At 48.8% G+C, this 23671-nt stretch overlaps 1 protein-coding gene across 4 annotated transcripts in view; it reads left to right on the top strand.

The window, feature by feature from the left end:
- Positions 1–23671, top strand: part of Daam2 (dishevelled associated activator of morphogenesis 2) — a 42146-nt gene that overhangs the window by 15042 nt on the left and 3433 nt on the right. For 2 of the 4 annotated variants that reach the window (XM_035451167.1, XM_035451168.1), the window contains exons 10-21: positions 239–377; positions 3349–3407; positions 3539–3723; positions 4628–4927; positions 8054–8161; positions 11391–11497; positions 12561–12645; positions 14814–14920; positions 15273–15361; positions 20496–20664; positions 21150–21257; positions 22948–23008. In XM_035451167.1, coding sequence (XP_035307058.1) covers positions 239–377; positions 3349–3407; positions 3539–3723; positions 4628–4927; positions 8054–8161; positions 11391–11497; positions 12561–12645; positions 14814–14920; positions 15273–15361; positions 20496–20664; positions 21150–21257; positions 22948–23008 — 1517 coding nt within the window. Of the gene's footprint in view, positions 1–238; positions 378–3348; positions 3408–3538; positions 3724–4627; positions 4928–8053; positions 8162–10523; positions 10668–11390; positions 11498–12560; positions 12646–14813; positions 14921–15272; positions 15362–20495; positions 20665–21149; positions 21258–22947; positions 23009–23671 lie in introns of all 4 variants that reach the window. The other 2 variants (XM_035451165.1, XM_035451166.1) reach the window with 2 other exon arrangements.

A 23671-nucleotide genomic window follows, 5' to 3' on the forward strand; every position in this document is an offset into this window, starting at 1 on the left:
CTGTAGAAAAATGTTAAGAGGGTTGGCCAGGCCATGAAAGGTCATCTGCAGATAATGAGGTGTTGACTGGATCACGACTCTCCATGATTAGTGGCAGCCCTGCCACTTCCATCAGACCAAGAGCTTCCTGAGAGGGGGAAGGGCTTGCCTTACTGGTCTGGGCCTAGGCAGTCATGGCAGAACAAGGACTCCAGGAGTTCCAGGGCTTAGGACAGATGCAATGCCTTCTGTCCCACAGACAAGCGGAATGGTGGCTACTTCCAGCAGTGGCAGCTCCTGGATAGAATCCTTCAGCAGATCGTTCTCCAGGATGAGCGGGGCATGGACCCTGACCTGGCCCCACTGGAAAACTTCAATGTCAAGAACATTGTCAACATGTGAGTTACAGCTGGCCTCTGCCAGCCCTACTTCTCTCCCTCTGGGCTTGCCTAGCCAAACTTCTGCTCCCTCTCCAGCCCATGTGAGACTTCAGAAACTCTTTTCCATAGTATATAGAAGACCCTGTCCAGTGTGGCAGCTGGATTAGTTACTTTTCTTGTTTGTGTGGCAAAATACTTGGACAATGTAAAGGAAGGAAGAAAGGAAGGAAAGAAGGAAGAGAAGGGGGAGGGAGAAGGAAGGGAAAGGAAGAAGGAGGAAGAAGGAAGGAAGGAAGGAAGGAAGGAAGGAAGGAAGGAGGGAGGGAGGGAAGAAGGCTGCGTTTCTTTTGGTACATAGCTGAGTGTATAATCACCTGGCTGCAAGATCTTAAGGCTGCTGCTGCTGAGAGTGCAGAGAGACATCAGTTGGCTTTCCCCAGATGTGGCCCACGTCCCTAGCCCACTGAATGGTAATGGGGGGTTCTTCTTTCCTCAGTGAACCCAACCTGGGAAATTCCTCACATATATGCCCAGAGGTTTGCCTCTTTGGTGACACTAGATCCTGTCAAGATTAACCATGCAGTGGCTGTTATTTGGCCTATGAGTATTGGGCATTTATGGCAAGTGTAATTAGAGACTGGATTCTTTATTTTGTCTCATTTCAATGTGAATAGCCATGTTGTAAGCCTACTGATAACTGTGCTAGACAGTATGAGTATGAGTATGGGTTATGCTCTCAACTCTCTGTTCTCCATGATCCTCTGCAATGCTTAGCCAGAAGGGCTAAGAGCATTTATGAAGTGCACTGGCCAGTAAACTATAAGTCATGAGCCAGCCCAGTCCTCCAGTTAGAGCTGAGAATTGTTTTATTTGTTTTTTCATTTATTTATTTATTTATTTATTTTTGTTTTGGAGAGTGTATTCATGTGTCATGTGCACACCCATGTGTGTGCATGCACATGTAGGATGTGCTTGTGAAAGCCAACAGACAACCTGGGATACTGTCCACAGGTACATTGTCCATCTCCTTTGAGATGGGGTCTCTTATTAGGGCTGGCTCTTTACAGGTTTGGTGGTCACTGACATGGGGCCTTTGAACATAAACCTATTGTATGAGGTTCTCAGAGCCCTAGACCTTTTACAGTGTATAGGACACACAGAAACCAATTATGTTTACATTGGTGAACTAATAAGACCTACTTTAATGCTCTGGTTTTTATTTAATTTTGATATGAGTTTGAGCTAATTGTCCTTCAGGGGACAAAATGCAAAGTGGATTTTAAACAATTCTCATTTTATTTGCTCAAATGATCAAGTTGATTTCCTTCAGCCCCTAACTGGCTTGTTGCTCAAGTACAGCTGGTAAAACAATCATAAGGTGGTTTTCTGCAAATTTTCATATTATTTAGTGGGGAAATATTTCCTCTGCAGACACGATGATTCCTCAGGTCCAGTGAAGCCTCTGTGTCTTCTTGGGCTGCAGAAGTCTTTAAAATAACTTGAAGTTACTGCAAATAGGGGGTTGATCCTGAGATGAGACCTGGTTTAGCCTTAGACATCTCTCCTCTAAGGGCCCAGAGGTCAGAATAGGAATGGGGTGGTGGTATTGATGCTAGATGGATACATCTGCAGGCCTGTGCATATATGTGGTGTGACTGGCTTTTACTCTTCTTATCTCTATTTAGGTGCTCCTAGGAGGCTTTCTGTGTCCCAGATCTACTGGCTAACTCAAGTTTCTGACACCCTTCATGATGCAGCTGGGGACAAGAGGGAGGAAGGGGAAAGGTCTTAATGGGTGGGCTGTGTAGTAATTGACCTCCTGCTCTCTGGCTCTGCAAATGAGTACACTGAGGTCTTCTAGATCTCCTTGCTAAGAGCCTTTCCCAACTCACGGACCATGAAACTGGCTGAGTGTCTGCTTTTGGTCCTCCCATCAACAATTGCTTCTCCAGCAATACTGGCCTAGAGTTTGATGCTTCTAGTTGTCTCACAAATGGTCCTCTGAGATTCATAGACAGATGGTGTCATCCCAATTCAATCACAAGGGCCCCAGCTGGCATCTGCTTCACTCACACAGGCTGTGTCAGCAAACTCTTGGGGTGCCAACAGGTTACAACACCGCCACGCTGTCTGGGTTGATTAACCCTTCTTTACCATCTTCATTTGCTTGGCCCCAAGTAGAACCCACTCTACCCTGTACCCTTCCCCAAATCAGGGAACACAATCAAGACTCTGTCCATGCCCAAGGAACACCTCTTTGGGTAGTAAAGGATGTAGCACCCCAACGACCACCACAGTGGCCCTCCAAAGAAATCTCACCATGGGCCGGCAAGATTGTTCATCACGTGTAGACGCTTGCTGTGAAGCCTGATGTTCAGTCCCTGGAACCCACATGCTGAAGGAGAGAACTAACCCTCAAGGTGGTCCTCTCTGATTCCATGTGCAGTGGCATGGAGTAGATTAATAAACAGATGTAAAAGTGTAATGATTACTGGGCTGTCATGATGGGATTCAGTCCTTCATAACTTTAGAGTCTGAGGAAAAGCTAATTTTAACCCCTTTTAGAAGAGTTTGCTATGAATGAGGCTGTCCTGTGGCTCAGATGTACCCATAATCATGCTGCATCACTCCTGTTGTCAGATGGACACCTCCCCATGCCCTTACACATTAGTCTGGCGTGTGTGTGTGTGTGTGTGTGTGTGTGTGTGTGTGTGTGTGTGTGTACTGCAGATAGCCTGGATTCAGTCCTCTATCTACCTTACCTCTCAGTCACACTGGCAGTTGGATTAGAAGATAACTTGTGGTCCTTCGCATTCTCATAGTCCATGAGGACACAGAGTGAGAATGGGCAGGAATGGGGACCTGGAGAGGCAGGTGAGAAGCCTGTGTGTGCACAGGTCAGCGGTCTCTCTGGGGAATAGAGATGCCCGTATTCCGGGAAGCGGTGAGATAATGTCAACATCACATGGTCCCTTCCGCTTCTCAACAGGCTCGTCAATGAGAACGAAGTAAAGCAGTGGCGGGACCAAGCAGAGAAGTTCCGGAAGGGTGAGAGGGTCCACCTAAACTAGCTACACCCACTCCCTGCACCCTGTTCCTATCCTGCTGGAATCCCATCCCCTTCCTCATGCCTGGGCCCCTCTCTCCTCTCACTTTCTCTGTGGTCCCATCCCCTCCAGAACACATGGAGCTCGTGAGCCGGCTGGAGAGAAAGGAGCGAGAATGTGAGACAAAGACGCTGGAGAAGGAAGAGATGATGAGGACCCTGAACAAGATGAAGGACAAGCTGGCCAAGGAGTCCCAGGAGCTGCGCCAAGCTAGAGGACAAGTGGCAGAACTGGTAGCCCAACTCAATGAACTCTCAGTACGCGTACTCGGGCATCACCCCTCCCACTTATGTAGTTCAGCCAGCACCCTGAGTTTCAGGTTGGAGTGGACAGAGCAGAGGGGTAGGGAGAAGACAGGAATCCCAAGACGAGGGAGAAGAGAAAGGGAAACCCTGAGCCACAACCCAAGTGCTTCTTTAGTCTGAATGGGGTGAGCCCTTTATGTTAAAAATTAGAGAAAAAGTGACCCTTCTCTGGATGGGATGACACTGTTGCCAGATGTGTATCTTGAGCAAGAGAGTGCAGGTAAAATTCCTGCCCCTTCCTTTTGGCTGGGTGTCTTTGTGCAGTGAAAAGCCTGCACCATTGGATGCATGCATCCAGATGTTTTACTTTGATGGTTGCGACTCTGGTTGCCTAGTGTGTATATTTAACTCTCTCTCTCTCTCTCTCTCTCTCTCTCTCTCTCTCTCTCTCTGTGTGTGTGTGTGTGTGTGTTTGCACTTGTGTGTGTATTTTTGTGTGTATCTGTGTGTGAGTACATGCATGTGTGTCTGTGTCTATATGTGTGTATCTGTGTATGTGTGTGTGTGTTTCTGTATGTGTGCACATGTGCGCATGTGTGTCTGTGTTTATATGCATCTCTGTGTGTGTTCACATGTGTGTGTCTGTATTTTTGAGTGTCTGTATCTGTGTGCACGCATGTGCACATGTGTGTCTGTGAATGTTTGTATGTCTGTATCGTGTGTGTGTGTGTGTGTGTGTGTGTGTATGTGTGTGTGTGTGTGTGTGTTGCTGTTTGAGATGCAGAGAGAGAAAACAATGTCTAAATGTACATGAAGAATTGAAGAACGTTCGGTAAGGAAGAAATGAGGTTAATGTGGAGACTTGGTTAGTTTGTGTGCAATGGGCTCACCATCCTGCCTTTTTGTCTTTCCACAGACTGGCCCAGTGTCTTCCCCACCTCCCCCTGGAGGCCCACTCCCCTTGTCTTCCTCCACAACAACCGATGATCTGCCTCCACCCCCACCACCTCTCCCCTTTTCTTCCTGCCCACCCCCACCCGCACCACCCCTCCCTCCCGGAGGGCCTCCTATCCCCCCAGGTGCCCCACCCTGCTTCAGCTCAGGCCCATCCCTGCCTCAGGACCTCTTCTCCAGCAATGATGCCCCACTCAGGAAAAAGTGCACCCCCCAGCCTTCACACCCGCTGAAGTCCTTCAACTGGGTCAAGCTGAATGAGGTGAGTGGCTAAGGGACTGATGGGCAGGCAGGCCCCTGTCCTGCACCTTGCCCTTTGCACGCATCATCTTGGTTCTCCATTTGGTCAGACATTAGGGTGGGCACGGTGGGCACTGATGATGGATTTGCTGGAGTTGGTCGCTCATTGTCCCCTCTGAACACCAACACTAGGGGAAATGTTTGGTGCAGACCTTACTGTCACAGCCACTTGCCAGTGACCTGGTGTGTGCCGAAGGTGAATGGAGAAACAGACATTGGGGCGAGGGCGAGGGCGAGGGCGAGGGCTCAGTGGACAAGAGCACTTTCTCTGTAAACATAAGGAACTGAGTTTGAACCTCATTATCCAAATAAAAAGATGGTTGTGGCTGTATATGCCTTTAACTCCCGCACTGATGGACAGAGACGGGAGGATCCCAGGAGCTTGCAAGCCAGCTGGCCTAACCAAAGTGACAAGCTTTCAGTTCAGTGAGAGACCCTGTCTGAAGGAATGAGGCAGAAATGATGAAGGAAAACATGGCATCGCCTCCCTCCCAAGCGTTTTGGGTCTGACTGATTAGGCTATAAAGTGCTTACAGATCTGGAAGATGCACTGAGAGATGGCTCAACCCTAACCAATCCTAGTGTGCCTCGCTCAGGTCTGTTACCATAGTTGATTGTCCATGATGGTCTCTAAGATCCTTCTGCTTCTGGTTTCCCAGTCTGGGTGGAAGCATGGAGTGTGAATACAGCCCACTCCACCTCCTGAGTCACTAAAGCATTCGAGACACCTGTGACAGCATTTCACAGCTAGGTCTGTAAAGCTCCAAGATTCTCTGGGCAGCAGCTGTGACCTGTGAGTGCTGCTTTGTGAGAAAGCCACATGCAGGATCATCAACAGCTTCTCTGATATTGTCATCATGCCGGCCTTGGTGCTTGGGATTTTCCTCTGTGGTCCAGTATTAATAAAGGCTACATGATCCCCTAGGGACCCAGACCAGGACTGTACCCTGCCTAGATCCATGCGGTGGAAGTACGCATGCGTTGAGAGCCTGTTATTGAATCCCAAGCTTTCAATTCTGTGACAGGGCAGACTATTTAATTATTTGGCCTTCAGCTTCCCATCTGTAAACTGGGAAGAGAGTGTCACCACAACACCCTCCAAAGGATGGCTGTGAAGACTGACTGATAAACTATTCAGGAAGCACTCTGACACGGACAGTCTTGATAACGAGGGGTCAGTTATTACTCATGGTGTCTTCCACCTGTACACTAAGTCTGTCACCATGATTCTCATGTCAGCACAGTTCAACTGTGCTTCCCTGAGACTCAGCTTCCCATTTGGGCTATGAAAGTAATATCCTTCCATTTACCCACAGGTCACATAATAGCAGGGCCAGAAATGTCAGTCTGTGGGTCTGTGGGGCCCCAAAGGCGGTGCTCTGTGAGGGAAGTATCATGAAGCAAGACCCGGGACTTCTGTGGTTGTCTCCAGGGCCCAGAAGTCCCAGGAATCTAGGCTAGAGATGACAGAGTGTTGGAAAAACTAAATTGTAGAATAATCATGCAAGGTGGATATACCAGGGAGATACAGTTTCATGGTGTGGTGGTTGTGAGAAAGGAGCCGACCTCTCTCAGTTCCAGACCCCAGGACATTTCCATGAAGGGCCAAAAGCCCTAAGAGATGTGGGGAAAGCCTGTGTTTGAGAAGCAGTGACTGTTGAGGTGACTGGTTTGTCATGTTGAATACCCAACTGTTTCAGTCCCTCTATCCTTGTTCTGACTGTCACAAAAGACTAGGGCCTCCCCTTCCCTACCCCTACACGTGTGCATGAGACACTGGGTTTCCAGATCCCCCAGTGCTTCAATTGGCTCCCCTCCCTGCCTTCCCGACTCAGTTCCCCATCCCATCCTCTCTCTCCTCCCCCACATCTTCCTTTCAAGGAACCTAGTTTCTGTTTCTAGCCCCTTTGTCTATCCTACATATGCTCTTAAATGCATACACACACACACACACACACACACACACACACACACACACACACACACACACTGGTTGTTTCCACCATGAAAAGAATGTGTCTGTGTTGGCTTTGGCCAGTTGCCTGTATCCCTTGCTTCTGTGAGCTTCCCAGCCCAGCATTCCACATGAGGGTCCCTGGCCTTCAGAAGGCCACAGGAATGTCTCCTCCCTCTTGACTCTGGCCTAGCCTCCCCTTTTCAGAGTTTAAGAAAATAGAAGTGAGGGAAAGGTATACTGTCTCTAATCTAAGGAGAAGGAGATGTAGGAAGTTGCCTGACCCGCCTCTAGACAGATGAAAGTAGGTGATAGGACGATTGTTGTTCCAAAGAAAGACTAATGTTGTAGATGAGACAAAGATTCTTGGAGGAGGGGTTGACAGTGAGGGGTGCTCCCCTATTCCATGCTTGTCCTCCATGACCCTGTCCCCTGGACCATCAACATGATGTTACAAGCTTACTGGTGCAGTTTGGGCTCTATGGACCCTCTATAACACAGGGCCCAAAAGCATAGGACACTGCCTCAATTAAGGGTGCTGGGAACTATAGATTTATGGGTGCATTGCAATCCTAAATGAGGGGGCACCTTCCCTGGCTCTGAACAACAGGAAGTTGAGGCAAGCTTTGCTGATCTGAACAGAGTCACTGGAGAGGGCCAGCATGTCCCAGCTTTGGCATGAGTCCACTTGCTGGGAATCTGGGAAAGTAGGCACATGCTCCTAGGAAAGAAAATGACCATCTCAGATCCAGGGAGTACATTCTATGCACAGGCCCAGACAATCCCAGAGATGCCCAAGTCCTAGTGCTTCCAGGGACTGCATGCAGTCAGAGAGCAGGCCGGCACAGCACCCTCAGAACACTGCCTTCAGTTGTGACTTTCTGAAAGAATCCCGGGTCCAACACTGTAGTGCTTCCAGTGGTTTCTGAGATGGAAAGAAGGCACAAGGAGGAGGTTGGCTTCTAGAATGTTGAAGAAGCAGGAGGTTGGAGAAGGGTGGGTATTATTGGACCCCTTTCTGGAATTGAGAGCCTTTGGTCTGCTTTTGGGGATAGGTGGGGTGAGGAGTGTTGGCATTTCAGTCATGGAGGAGCCGGTTCACCCATGGGTTCGTCTCCTTACCATGATTCTTAGGAGCGTGTCTCTGGTACCGTGTGGAATGAGATTGATGACATGCAGGTTTTTCGGATTTTGGACCTGGAAGATTTTGAAAAAATGTTCTCAGCATATCAGAGGCACCAGGTAAGACCATACCCTCTGGTCTCTTGGATCTTGACTTTCGGTCTTCACACATGCACGTGCACACACATGCTCACACACGTGTGCGCACACACACATCCTTGTATTCAAACCTTGTCCTTTCATTTTTCCTTTTTTCCTCTCTGTCTTTCTTCATTTTCCTTCCTCACAGGTATGCTGAATGACTTTATTGGTAATAGTTTCCATGTCCCTGACCAGGGCATAGAGATAAATAAGCTGCACAGCCTGGTGAGGCATCAACACAGCCTGTTCTGGGGATGGAATGGTACTTTTCACTCATTGGAAGTGGACTCTCAAACTTGGCCTCTGTAGAACACTGTTCTGTTTGGTTCAGGAATTATAGACTATGCCTAGGTGCCACTGTAGCTTTCAATCTATTTTCCTCACCATTCCCTACATACACACACACACACACACACACACACACACACATTTACATACTTACAGGAACACACATGCACACTCGAACACACACACATATATAGATAGATATCCACCCCATGGTGCAGGCAGTGTGGATACCTTACTACACACACACTCACATACACTTGCGCGCACGCACGCACGCATGCATGCACAGCTACCTACAGAGAAGTTAAGGCTGTAGGGAAGGTGATAGATGCTGTTCCATGCCACTTCCAAGAATCGAGACTGGGGCTGGGGCCTGAAGGCCTGCTCTTCTCTGCTGAGTCTCTGTATACATGGCCACAGAGGCTGGAAGGGGATTGGCTCACAGACAGATACAGGTATAAAATGATGAGCACTTGTAGGGACTGCCAGGGTACCGATTGTGAGGCCTCATCTTCCAATACTGAGTGACTCTGAAGATGGGTGGGGCTCCGGAATCTGAGTGCAACTGTCATGCCTGGGGACTTCCCCCAGGTCCACTTGGTTATGAACAGCTCAGGGGCTCTATGGCCCTTGTTTCCTCTATTTGGCTTTTAAGGTTTACACATTCATTCCTTCATCTCTGCTTGGCCCAGGACTCCAGCCTTGAGGACTTTTGGTATACTCAGGGGCCCTGATCCCTGGTTGGTTGCTAGATTCTGAGGCCCGCTTCCAACAGTATTCATAGGATGCCCTACTTTGCTTTTTGCCAAATCTAGACCTGGAGATGACTCTTCACAGGGCAGACAGGGCCCTGGTCTCATGGCCTGGCCAAAGGAGTGGTGTGGAGTTGACACTCTGGCCCATCTTGGGGTTCCAGATGAAACAATTGATTATTTAATTGATTTAAATGTTGGTGTCTGTGACATCTGATCTTCTACTCTTAGTTCCAAGCATTGTTTTAGCTCATGCTGTGGTTAGGCTGGCCTGGTCAGGGCAGTGGTCAAGCTGCAAGGGAGAGTCATGTGAAAACCTGTGCCCTGAGTAAGATGCGGGTGGGGTGTATGGCTGTTTCAGATATGGCAAGCCCATGCCTCTCTCCATTTGTGATGGGATTCTGGACTGGACTTTCCAGACTCCAAGACCCCAAGCTTGGATGGGAGACAGTCAAAAAAGAGCCTGTATGGGGCTAAAGCCTCCGGGCTTCTTCAGAAGGATTAAGTCTGGACACCATCTGATCTTCCCACTTCATGCTGCTGGGCCCACCCCCTCACAGCTCAGCTGGGCCTCACTCACATCAGCACCCAGGACCAAAGTCACAGGAGTCAAGCTAGAGCAATTCCAGAGGCCAAAGTGACCTGGTTACTTACTGCTTCTCTATGTCTTAGGGCCGCAAGCCTTGGGCCCTGAGTCTTCTCTGTGTCCTAGGTAGATTCTGAACTTGTGGCTTCAACTCCATCGGTGTCAGGGAGAAAGACACAGGACAAGCTATGCTCCTCGGTCCCCTTAGACATCAGAAAGGCAAAGGGAAGGAACATATTCAAGGCTGCCTGGTTTTCCTGCCCCAGAGATCAGGGGCAAGAAGCTAGTGGTCAAAGCCTGGGGACTACTTGGCTCAACTGGGCACCTCCCTGGTCCTAAAATGGTGGCCTGCTTGGCGTTCACTTGCCCAGCTTCTCTGAGTGCATGCCTGCCTTGAGCTGCTGCCCAGAACTGTCTCTGGGTTCCTGTCTCCTGTTCCTGGGGGTGCAATGGACAGACTAGATGCCAAGGATACCCACATTTGTCTTGGTGTTCCTGAGTCCCCAGCCTATTGACTAACATTGTGTATGTTTGATTCTCTGATGACTGTGGCTGTTGCCTGCCTAGGAGCTGATAACTAATATAATTTTCAGCAGGTGAGTCACGCTCTGAACATTCTGTCTCTTACCCACTGTCCTGGGCTGCAGCCCTGCACTGGGTCCACGAGGGAAGGCTTGCCTGCACTGCCTCCAGCCTCTGTTACTCATCCATGTAGGGTGGCATGCAGGAGGGTCCCCAGAGAGAGAGAGGCAATGTGAGAGATCGGGGGACTGCAAGCAGACTTCTGCCAGCCTTGGAGGCGAATGTCCACAGAATGGAGAACACTTCTAGGTCTATTGTGTCACCTACCAGTCCCAAGGCAAGGCTTTCCAACATGACTACACATGTTGGGCACTGCACAACTCCAGAGGGAAAATCCTCAGATAATGGCGTGCCTAGCAGGCCCTGGAGTTGTGTGCCTTGGAACATGTGCTCTGAGAAAGTCCCTGGAGTAATAGCTGTGTGCTAAACAGGCTCCCGAGTCCCTGGTTGGGGAGGTTCAACAGCAGGAGGTTTGGGAGCTTTGATTGTGTCTATTAGCATCCCAGAAGTGAATTCAGTAGAGATTCTGTCTCTGTTTTCACATATGACCTTATAAAACCCTTTAGTCTTGGCATATTGAGTTAGTCTGGAAGTCTCCAGGAGTTAGAAACTATGGCCTTACGGATGCTTGGATCAGCTTCTCTTTATAAGCTTAGGGAGGCTCTGGGCGGGTGTGGTTGTATGATAGGCAACACCATAGTGCCTGAAGCCACAGAGATCAATTATGGCTTCTGTTTGTACAGCTCCTTTACTGGGCTTCCAAGAGAGGCTGAGTTCAAAGAGGGGGGACCCTTTGCTACCCTCTACCCTTCCTAACCCAGGCTAGTCCTAGATCCTTTCATAGGAGTTGGTGGTTAAACACCCTACCTCTCCCGTCTGCTCTTTCTCTATGTCCACTGGATCAGGGGCATCCCCACAATGAAAAAAGGTGGATCTGGGAGTGGGCAAGGGAACTAGGAGTACCCGCCTCAGTACTCCCTGTTTAACTCATCCTTTGCAGAAAGAACTTGGCTCCACGGAGGACATCTACCTGACTTCCCGAAAAGTCAAAGAGCTGTCAGTCATAGATGGCCGGAGGGCCCAGAACTGTATCATTCTTCTCTCCAAGTAGGTACTCTTCTGTAGCAGGGAATGGCACCCCAAGAAGCCTGAAATGGGTGGTAAAGGGGCTGAGATTGGGATAACTCCGTGGTAGAGTGCTTCCTTGACTGTCCAGCAAGCACCAGGCCCTGGGGTCATCCAGAGCACTGCAAATCAACAAACATGCAGAGGAAAGTGGTGATGCTGGCCTTGTCTCTCTGGCTTCCCTGGAGGAGCAGGGGTGGATGCTGGTGTACACTGCTGTCCTGCAAGCCCATGTTGAGCAGCATCATGGAGCTCTTCAGGCAGGCAACTGCCCGGTCCCTGTCAGCCCACGGAGGGCCCACTCAGCTTAGGCCTGGAAGCTGCATGATGTCAGCCTGCAAGCATTTCCCTGGGCTTTGGAACAAACAAGCAGTATCTGTATTAACAGCGCAGCTTCTGTGTGGGGGCCTCCCCCAGGCAGGGTCAGGGGCACCGCCCCAAGCTCTATTCTTAGTGCCGCCTACAGCCTCCTCTGGGACATCTGCCCCCCTCTGCACTCCCACAAGTTCCCTGGCCTGAGTTTCTGCATTGAGTGGTGGAGGAGTGCTGGTTCCCTAGGGTTCTCATTGGGTGTGTGCATGGAGGAGTGGAGAAGGACTGTGTAGGTGGTGAGGAGGGGCTCTTGGAAGCTGGGTGGGATCTGGGCACTGTCAGAGATGCAAGAGTGAGACTGTTCTCCCAGAGTTCTGCTGGCACCCTGCTCTGTCCTCCCATGGAGACGCTAAAGATGTGTGAGGCAGGAGGGAGGGGTGGAGGAGGAAAAAGGCCTTCCAGAATGCCTCTGCCTGTCCATCTTAATCCCACGTGTCTCATCAGCTCTGACAAAGCTCAAGCAAGGCATCGGGGAATCAGGCTTCGATGAGAACTAAAACATTCATTATTGTACATATGGAGTGCATCAGATTTCCTCTTTATTAAAATTAGACTTGATTATGAAATTAGCCTGGGAAGGCTGTGTGGAGGAGGGAGCAGTTAGTGTTCTCACTGGGGCTGGAGAAGAGAAGATGATGACCAGGCCAGGCTTCTCAGGGTGGGTTTGTCACAGGTTGAAGCTTTCAAATGAGGAGATACGACAGGCCATCCTGAGGATGGATGAACAAGAAGACCTCGCTAAAGACATGCTGGAGCAGGTGAGCCATACCACTTTCTCCCCCATCCCAGAAAGGGTGAAACCCTTGGGTTGAAGAGGCGCTGAGATTTCCAGAAACTTCCCTGGACTAGGCTTTCCTCTAGAACAAGCTGCCAGGGAACTTTGTGGACCCTACAAGGTCTCAAGGATGGGTCAGGTGGCAATGGTCATTTTCTCCCCAGGTCTCTTTCACTTTAGTTCATTGTGTCCTTTAAGAAGGACCTGGGAAGTGGCAGACAGGCAGGCCTCCAGTTGAACATCATTGAAATGAGAGTGCAGTTGTAAAGCATGCCTGGCATCCTGGGTTCCATCCCAAGACTGAGGTGGTGGTGCACATCTGTAATCCCAGAACTGGGTTGGAGGCCAGCCTGGGCGTCATGAGACTGTCTCAAAAGAGGAGCGGGGCTGCTGGAGAGATGGCTGAGTCATTAAGGGGCTGCTTGCTGGAGAGATGGCTCAGCAGTTAAGGGTACTTGCTGCCCTTGTAGAGGACCCAGGTTCGATTCCTAGCACCCATATGCTGGCTCACAACCACACATAACACTAGTTTCAGGGGTGCTGTAGGTACCAGGCACACACATGGTACACGGACATGCATGCAGACAAAACATCTGTGCACATAAATTTAACATAAAATTTAAAATCTAAAAAGAGAAGAAAAAGAGTGAGTGTCAATCCAAAGGCATGCATTTTTCCTCAGGTAATAACAAGCCCAAAGTGCTGACAGTATTTTTCAAGGGGACATGCAAGGACAAATAACAAGTGGCATGATTTGTAGTAAGGAACACTACAGATAAGTGAGAGAGGGCAGAAGCTCCAGTTTTGGAACTAAGCAAAGACTGGAACAGGTGCTTTGTGAAAGGTACCGGCAGCCCGTGAGCATACAAAAGTCCCCAAATGTCAGTAGCCCCCACAGAAACCCAGCAAACCATAGTGGAGGAGTGTCAGAAGGGTGACCCATTAGCTGCAGTTAAAGACTGACGGTCACATGTTGACAAGGGTGTGGCGGAACAGCAGTTCCCATTCAGCTTACTTTGCAGAGGCATTTGGAATGAATATGCAGGCTAAACTTAAGTCTGCCCTGTTGCCTGGGTATCTCACACTTAGGTACATACTAAAGAAAGGTCAATATAGATATTAAAAGACATATACAGACATAATTGTAGCAATTTGACTTATTAAACCTCCCAATGGGTGAGCAACCCAACTGATTGTTAATAGAAAAGTGGACAAACAGACTGTGGTATGTCCCTTCAGTGGAATACTGGTAATCGGTAAATAAAGACAAACTAGTGATATACAGCATGGACAAATCTTAGATGTTATGTTGAGCGAAAGAAGCCAGATGCAAATTAAACATAGTGACTTGGCTCATTTTCTGTGGCTATGACAAAATACCTGAGACCAGTTAATCTATAAATAAGAGTTTACTTGGCTCATGGCTTTGGAGGCTGGCAAGTCCAAGAGCATGGTGTCGAATCTGCTTGGAACCTGGTGAGATCTTTTACCGTATCAAAGCATGGTAGAGGGCATCATGGGAGGAGACAGAGGAAATGCTATAACTTGGCTTTCTCTTTCTCTTATCAGGCCACTAATGGCACTACTAGGGTCCCTCCCTTGTGACTTCATCCAACTCTAATTAACTCCCCAGAAAGGTTCTACTGCCAGATGAAATTAACATTAATTGGGAAGTTTCCATGTGTGAACTTCAGAGGGACACTTTCAAACCATAGCACAAAGGCTGGAGAGGTGACTCAGAGGTTAAGAGCACTGGCTGCTCTTATAGATGTCTAGGGATCAGTTCCCAGCACCCACATGGAGGCTCACACCTTCTTTGACTCTAGTTCCAGGGGATCTGATGCCCTCTTCAGGTTGCTGCAGGCACTGCACCCACATGATGCACTTACATACTCTTGGAAAACACTTGAGCTCAATTTGTAGCCAGACTGACCTCAAAATTGATGTGTAGAGCAGGTTGGCCTAACTCTCTAGGTAGCTCAAGCTTGCCTTGAAATTGGTGTGTAGCCCAGGCTGGCCTTGAGCTCTTAATCCTCCTGCCTCAGCAGGTCCTCCCCATATTGAGCAGGGGCGATGCATGGGCTTCTCCACACATCACACTGTATGCACTGCTTAACAGCTTCCTATCTGACTCACACCTACTCTTTGCAGCTCCTCAAGTTCATCCCTGAGAAGAGCGACATTGACCTCCTGGAGGAGCACAAGCATGAGATTGAGAGGATGGCGCGTGCAGACCGCTTCCTTTATGAAATGAGCCGGTCAGACAGGCACCAGACATAGCAGAAGGGCGGGGAGTCAGGGTCCAGCTCTGACAATGGGGCACCGGGCATAGCAGGAAGAGGGGATTCAGGGCAAAGTTTTTCCAGTGGGTCACCGGGCATAGCAGGAAGCAGGGGATTCAGGGCACGGCTCTGACAATAGGGCACCGGGTATAGCAGGAGGGAGGAATTTCAGGGCCTGACTCTGCCAATAGGACACTGGGCACAGAAGGAGGAACAGGGTTCAGGTTGCCACTCTGTCAAAGAAGGGGAGGGAAGGATGGCCAAAGAGGAAGCTAGAACTGCCTTGGAGCCGTGGGTCCACCTGTGACATAGCCTGTCCTGTCCATAGGATTGACCACTACCAGCAGCGACTACAGGCCCTTTTCTTCAAGAAGAAGTTCCAGGAACGGCTGGCAGAGACCAAGCCCAAAGTAGAAGGTAAGACTGGGGCCTGTGGTGCATACCTGGAGTGGGGACCGGACTGTGGATTGACAAGTGGGGCAGAGGGAAATTTCTGTCTTACCCTGACCCCAGAGACATACCCAAGTTAAGGATAACAGTCAAAACTATGACATTTTCATTTTCAGCGGAGTTTCATGTGGCCTAGTCTGCTTCCAGTTTACTATTTAGCTGAGGCTAGCCTTAAACTCCTAATCTTCCTGCCTCCACCTTCCAAGTGATGGGATTACAGTAATGCACCACCAACTTGAAGTATGGTTATTATAGAGAAATGTTCTTATTCAGGTTGACTTGTGTGCCAACCACATGATGCTTTCCTCAGCCTCTGCATTGGCTCCTCAGGGTGGGGCATCCCTTGACTTCTGCCCCAGCCTGGGACAGAAAGGACCAGGAAAGGAATGTAGCCAGCACCATGTTGGAGCCTGGCATGCAGAGTCATCATCCACCATTTCCTATTTGAGGAGCCCCAAGTTCACAGTCTAGTGGGTATGTTTGCATAAGTGCGAGCTCATCAGAAAGCCAGTTGACCACATAGACCCTAGAGGTATCTGTCTCGATACAGAGTCTTCTACACATTGCCATTTCTGAGAGCTGTGAGGAGTGTCGTGACAATGTAGATGCCCTTCCAACTGGTCCCTTTGTTCCTCATCACTCACTGTGTCAGACAGTATATATCCTTGGGGTTGCCTGTGGGGATAGCAGAGGAGCAGGACTCAAGGAGCTGTGGAGAAGAATGGAAGGAAGGATGGTGGGCAGTTGTGAATCCAGCAAGGCAGAAGCAGGAGAAACTGGTTGGGGGCTCACTTGGGGGGTAAGGAGAAGACTTACACAGAGCAGAAAGAGCAATAAACCATCTTGGATGCTCAGGGTGCCAAGCTGGAGGCATAGCAGAGCATGGGTGCCCCCTGCTGGACACTCTCTGAGATGCCTAGTTCAGGTTGGGTCTTTCCCAAAGGTTGCTTACAAATTTCTGGAGTAGGAGTTTGTAGACGTAAAGGCTGTGGTGTTCACTATGTAAACACATGTACAAGCAACAAGGGACCTTCATATTGTAATCATCCATCTGGGGTATGTCCTTCATACAACAAGTCTTTTCACCTCCACTCTTTTCCTATTGTAAACTACTTTGGGGACATGAGGTACAAGCCAAGGTGTAGATGTTCAACTATTTATGCCTCTTAGGTCACTGGGGCAAAAGTGAGTGGCCGTTCGGGACTATGGGACCAGTCTAGCTTAAGCTCTGGGAAGGTTTCATCTTAGACCATCAGGTGCTCCAAGGAGATGCACCCAAGGAGACATTCCCAAGGAGACAAGCCCAAGGAGATGTACCCAAGGAGATTACCCAAGGAGATGTGTCCAAGGAGACATGCTCAAGGAGACATGTCCAAAGAGAGGTACCCAAGGAGACATGTCCAAGAAGAGGTACCCAAGGAGACATGCCCAAGGAGATGTACCCAAGGAGATTACCCAATGAGACGTGCCCAAGAAGACATGCCCAAAGAGATGTACCCAAGGAGATGTGCCCAAGGAGACATGTCCAAGGAGAGGTACCCAAGGAGACATGCCCAAGGAGAGGTACCCAAGGAGACATGCCCAAGGAGAGGTACCCAAGGAGAGGTACCTAAGTGCTAAGGCTCAGCCAGGACCATCTTTAGTATCAATTTACATGGGAAAAGATTGCTGGAGAGAACATCTGTGGAGGCATCACACTTCTAGGCTGGGTCCAGATTTGTAGACATCCCTCTACTATAAATGGCTGCTGTCCTTGAAGGGCTTTGATTTAGGTTGCGGAGAGTGGCCTGAAGGCATATATACACATCCATGCCAGTGTGCTCGACTGTTCAGGAGTTGGGCTCTATATTTATTCCTCCTTCTAGCTCTTCCAGAAGTATTCCTGAAGTAGCTAAGATCGAGCCTACCTCAGTTGAGTGTGGAGCCATTGACACCCACCCTTTCCTCCTCTAGACAGGGCTCTAGGTGAAGTTACTTTAGTGTATTTTACCAAGTTTAACAAATTTCTCAATTCTGTTTTGGATATATTCTCCCTATGAATACATTCATTGCTGAGTATACTAAATTTACCAATTTTCATTACAAGTAGACTCACTAAATATAGCCTGGATGAATGTGACTGCAAATGTAATATTCTTATGAATGTATTCATGAACATATTATTCCTGTGAATGCCTTTGAGATGTCAGCATCACAGACAGGACTTTTCTCATCTGCTCTGATTTCCCTTCAACGCTCATCATTTTCTGTTTGCCAACATTTTTAGCATTTTTAAAGGATATTTCTTTGTAGATTTTTCAAACAGCCCATCAACCTTAGAAAACTCTCCCCAGCCATATAGGTGGCTGAAGATTTTTGCAAGTAAGTTCTCTTTTCTTTCTTTAATTTTTTTGAGACAGTTCTCTGTGTAGCTTTGGCTGTCCTAGAACTCATTTTGTAGACCAGGCTGGCTTCAAACTCACAGAGATCCACCTGCCTCTGCCTCCCAAGTGCTGGCATCAAAGGTGTGTGCTACCACTGCCCAGCTAAATATTGAGGGTTTTTTTGTTTTGTTTTGTTTTGGAGACTGAGTTTCTCTGTGTATTTCTGACTGTCCTGGAATTCACCCAGTAGACCAGGATGGCCTCGAACTCAGAGATCCCCTTGCCTCAGCCTCCCCAGTGCTGGGATTAAAGGTGTGGGGCAACACCACCAGCTCCAGCCCTTCTTTACAATCCTCTCTCAAATACTAGAACTGTCACCCTCCCAAGTGAGCATCCTCTCTCCTCTTGGTGTCTGGATGAGTTTTTCTATTTTAACTTTTTATAAATGGAATAATGTGTTGAATGACTTTATGATGGCTTCTTTTGCTTATGTCTTAAGAATCCCCCCCCAAGGGGAAGGACCTAGGCCTGGCCCAGGATGATGTGGTGGACTTTGGGGAGCCCCCATTGAGGGCCCTACCCTGCCTGGGGAGTAGAGGGTGGATGGGGTAGGGGGTAGGTTAGGGGTGGGGGAGGTGTGGGGATGAGAGGAGGGAGAGGGAGAAGGGATTGACATGTGAAACAAGCTTGTTCCTAATTTGAACTAATTAAAAAAAACACACACACAAAAAAAGAATTTCCCCTCAGGATTATGGGGGTTGTTGAGCTAGGCAATGCCTGCCCTCCCACTTTCTAAGGCCCCAGTGACAGACCAAGGTTAGAGTCCACTGAAGTTCCTCCTGGGGAACCAATGAGGGATTACTGACAGGAGTGTGGGTGACCTCAGAACAATCACACTGGAAGGTCTGTGGCCAGCATGGATGGTGGCTTCCCCATGACTGCAGAGATGGAGCCGTTCACCTAACAGTCCCCAGTTTATATTCTCTGTCATCCCCATCCCTGGACCCCAGGGCCATGTGGCAATTAGGAAGAAATGGCATACAAGGGTCTGGAGGGCGGGTGCTTGAATGAGAGTGCCAGGTCCCTGCCTGCTACCTCCTATGAGGGGCATCAACAGTCACAAACTCAGCTGGGACGATCATTTACAAGCAATTTCAAATAACCTCCTGAAGATGGTGGCTGTGGGACTTGGATGATAGTGTTGCCCAATAGCTTAGCATTGTAGTTTTGAAATTTCCCCTGAGATACACATGGAGGGTGGGGATTCAGTTTTCAGTGCTGCATTTTATTCCATTATAAGGTAATGTACCCATTCTGGTTTGTAATTTTAAGAAACTGGGCTAGAGGGAGATGGGGAGATGGCTAAGTTGATAAAGTGCTTGCTGTATAAGCATGGAGACCTGAGTTCAATCCTCTAGAAACCACATTTCAAAACCACGGGAGGCAGGCATAACAGCATGCCTGGACCCCGGTGCTGTGGCTGTGGACCAGAGGATCCCTGAGCCTCCCAGGTGAGCTGGTGAAAGTGTCAAGCCTCAGCATCACTGAGGGACTTTGTCTCAAAAACTAAGCAGTGGCATGATTAGGAAGACACCCGAAGCCAATCTCCAGCCTCTACACAAATGCATGCACATGTAAACAGACACAGGCAGGCATGCACTGGGACCAGACTAAATATGCAATCATAACCACAGGAGGTTAGCCCATAGAATGTACATATGTACGATCTATAGAATGTACATATGTGTGATCTATAGAATGTACATATGTTTGATCTAAAGGCTGTGTGGACAACTCTCACTTCTCATTTTTATAATCTTCACAGTTACATTTGCTATATTTTTTTAACTGACTGAAAGTTTCTGCAAACTTGGGACCTGGCGTTCTCTTTTTATGTGATCTATGTTTGTGTTTGTTGTATGTGTGGCATGTGCACACACGTGCACTCAGAGACCAGAGGAGGCCGCCAGATGTCCATCTCTCTGTACCTGAGGCTTGTTCGGGCTGCCTGGCAGGCTAGGAGGCTTCCAGGGTTCTCCTGTCTGCAGCTGTCCTTCCTCCAGCACTGCAGTTGCAGCCCTACCCATGGTTATGCCTGGCTTTTTTTTTTAAGGTGCTGAGGATTTGAACTTGGCTCCTCTTGCTTTTATAGCAAGTGCTGCCACCCACTGAAGCATCATCTTCCAAGCCCTGGGGGCTTTTGTTTTATTTTCATAACAATATTCTTCCACATAGCCAGAGGGCACCAGGTGGTTTGGTCTTCTTACTGCTATGTCAGAACCCAAGGCATTGTCTGAGGAGGGTACCTGAGGGTGACCTCTGACCTCCACATCCGATGTGCACATATATAGACATGAATATACACACCAGCACGAACATATATGAACATATAAAATACAGAATTTCAAAATATGCCAAAGTATCCCATAATAAAAAGCTCCAGGAAGCACAAAATTTGTTTGGTCAAGAAAGATAAAGTGGCCATATTCATAAAAAGTGTAATAATCTTCATGTTCATGATAAGATAGTCCAGATCATTCTAGGTGTGGTCTACCCGGAGGGTAAGCTAGCTTTGTCCTGGCGCAGGGGTCGGGGGGTAAGAAATGGAGTGTCTTGAAGAGAACCTGATAGTCTCTACCCAATAGTAGCCCCTTCCAGAATCCCCCTGAGAAGCCAGGAGCCTTGATGGCTGCCTTGCCCCAGTCTGTGTAACATCTGAGCTGTCTCTCTTCTCCCAGCCATCCTGCTGGCCTCCAGGGAGCTAACCCTCAGCAAGCGTCTGAAGCAGATGCTGGAAGTGGTCTTAGCCATCGGTAACTTCATGAACAAGGGGCAGCGTGGGGGCGCCTACGGGTTCCGGGTAGCCAGTCTCAACAAGATTGCTGACACAAAGTCCAGCATTGACAGGTGGGGACTCACGGGCTTCCTCGGCCATCTCACCCCTTCCCATCTCTAACCCTCTTCTTCTATCTCTCTGTGCTAGATGTCTTGTATGTTTTAAAAATATTTTAAAGAATGATTTTAGTGGTGTGTGTGTGTGTGTGTGTGTGTGTGTGTGTGTGTGTGTGTGTGTGTCTGTGTGTGTGTCTGTGTGTGTGTCTGTGTGTGTGTCTGTGTCTGTGTGTCTGTGTGTGTGTGTGTCTGTCTGTCTCTCTGTGTGTCTGTGTGTCCACATGCAAGCAGTTGCCTGTGGGACCAGCAGAGGGCACTGGATCCCTTGGCACTGGAGTTACAGGCATTTGTGGATTCTCAGAACGAACTCAGGACCTCTGGAAGAGCAGACAGCCCTGGTAACTGCTGAGCCATCTCTCCAGCCTACTCTTCATCTTTCCCTCTCATCACACTCCATCTGGTTTCATCGCCCCCTCTACTGACACAACTGTCATCCACAGGAACATCTCTCTGCTTCATTACCTGATCATGATCCTGGAGAAGCATTTCCCCGACATCCTGAACATGCCCTCGGAGCTGCGGCACCTATCAGAAGCCGCCAAAGTCAAGTAAGCGGCCCTCCATGCTTCCTTTGCCTGTGATCACACTACTGGCTCCCTCACTTGAGCAGACACTGGGAATGGACAGTGTCTCGGGGTGTGCTTTGAAAAGAACCAGACAGAGACAGCTTGCTCTCTGAGGTACAAATCATCTTATTTCAGAGGTGATTCTAGAAAATACCAGAAGAATGGAGAAGTAAGCCATGTATAGAAAGAATGCCTGTAATAGATGCATTATTGAGCCAGTTGCACTGTGGGAAAATGGAACTTAAGCCTAAGAGGGAAACAGTATAGAATAGAACACTCTTCCTCTGTTTAGCCCATGGTGGGGGTGAGAGATTGCGTTAGTTATGCAGCACACTGGCTAAGTGTCCTGGGGTGTGAACATCACTCAAACAGGCAGTTGGGGCTGAGACAGAATAAAGAACAATTGGCTGGGTGCTGGAGAGATGGCTCTTGGTTAACAGCATGGCTGCTCTTCCAGAGGACCCCCGTTCAAATCTCAATACCCACATGGTGGCTCACAACCATCTATGACTTCAGTTCCAGGGGATCCTGTACCCTCTTCTGGCCTCCTCGGGCACCAGGCATGCGTGTGGCATAAAGACTTATATATAAGCAAAACACTCACACACATAACATAAACTTAATAATAAGCACATGTTTTAAATTCTGGTCATCTGGAAGAATGGGGTCCTTGAACAGTAATAGGCAGGCCATCCACAGCATCTGTGAAGACTGTCAGACTTAATCTGTGGTCTGGGGAAACCAGAAATGCTAAAGCTGACAGGTATCCAATGGCACTGGGTGCAAGATATTCTGTGCTATAACAAAACACCTGAAACTTGGTAACTATAAAAATTAGAGTTGTATTTGACACATGGCTCTGCGGGATTGGAAGTCCAAGAGCCTGGTGCCATAATCTGCTTAACATCTGGTGCGCTACAGTGTAGCAGCAGCATCCCAGGCTAGGACAGAAAACAAAGAGCCACAGTGCCATCGTGGGGGCTCTGCCCTCAGGACTGACCTCATCCTATCAAAAGTATCTCTCCAAAGCTCCACCTCTAAATACCACCAACCTAGGGCTTTGGAGAAACACCCTGCTAAATGATGATGACACTACCCAATGGTAATGAAAAGAAGTAAATCAAGCCAGATGCTAGTGTGAGAAAGCTTTTGATAGGGCTTAGGAGATGATGCAGCAGGAAGCATGAAGGTCTAAGTACCACACCTGGAACCCAAACAAACAAAAAAGTGGACAGCTCCTAAGATAGATGCCTGAAGTTGTCCACTGAGTCCAACATACATGTGCATGCACAAACATGCACCTGCACTTACACACACACACACACACACACACACACACACACACACAACCACACAACACACACACACACACACACACACACAGAGAGAGAGAGAGAGAGAGAGAGAGAGAGAGAGAGAGAGAGAGAGAGAGAGCAGGGAGGCACTATGTGATACACAGCATCTGGAAGAATCCATGGAGCAGAGCTATCACCCCGACACTTTACAGACACACCAACAAGCACATAGGGCACTGATCAGCTGGAGCTGTGTATCAGGGGCCTAAGAGGGTTGGGACACAAGGCCACCATGCTTCAAGCTGCTCTTTCCCTGAACTATCCTTGGTTCTTCACATCCAGAGCTCACGGTGTCTTTCCTCTCCATCTCCCTACAGCTTGGCAGAGCTGGAGAAGGAGATTGGCACTCTCAGGAGGGGCCTCCGAGCCGTGGAGATGGTAAGTGAGCTTGCTGGGCCTGAGTGGAGGCTTCCCAAGGAGAAGCCAGTGTTGCCACCATCACTGTGCCCAATGCTCCCTGCCACCACATCTCAGACACCAGAAGCCCCATATGATGCACTTTGATGACCCAGGGCTCCTGGATGGGACGGTAGGACAGCTGCACAGTGGACAGAGCCTTCAGGAAAAAGTGATCCACCTTTTTGGGGTTTGCACATAGATCCTTACCGAAGGGCTGTCTGTCTGAGACTGTCACTATTCACTGAGCAGGGAGGTGTTCACATGGTGGACTGAACCCTAGGATTGTCACATGCTCATGTTTGATCATAGTAAATGCAGAGGCTGAGCTGACTACAGGAGGCGTATAGCAGTGTGGCAGTGGGGACCGCTGTCTCCGTGAGATCCTACCTTACAGCTCTTCCCTTCCCTCGTGGAGGCTGAAGACTCATTCCCTCTTTGATGAGAACTCTGGTATCTTAGTCCTGTGATGGGGCTAAAACAAATCCATTATTGGGTCAGCTTTTAGAAACAAAAGACATTTACCTCTCATAATTTGGCAGGATAGGACATTCAAGATCGAAGTGTGGGCAGGTCTGATGTCCAGAAAGGGCCTGGTCTTTATGGGTGGGACCTTCTTATTGTGTCCTCACCTGCTAGAATAGG

The sequence above is a fragment of the Cricetulus griseus genome (genome assembly GCF_003668045.3).
Source record: "Cricetulus griseus strain 17A/GY chromosome 1 unlocalized genomic scaffold, alternate assembly CriGri-PICRH-1.0 chr1_0, whole genome shotgun sequence".
In the NCBI taxonomy this organism is placed as follows: domain Eukaryota; kingdom Metazoa; phylum Chordata; class Mammalia; order Rodentia; family Cricetidae; genus Cricetulus; species Cricetulus griseus.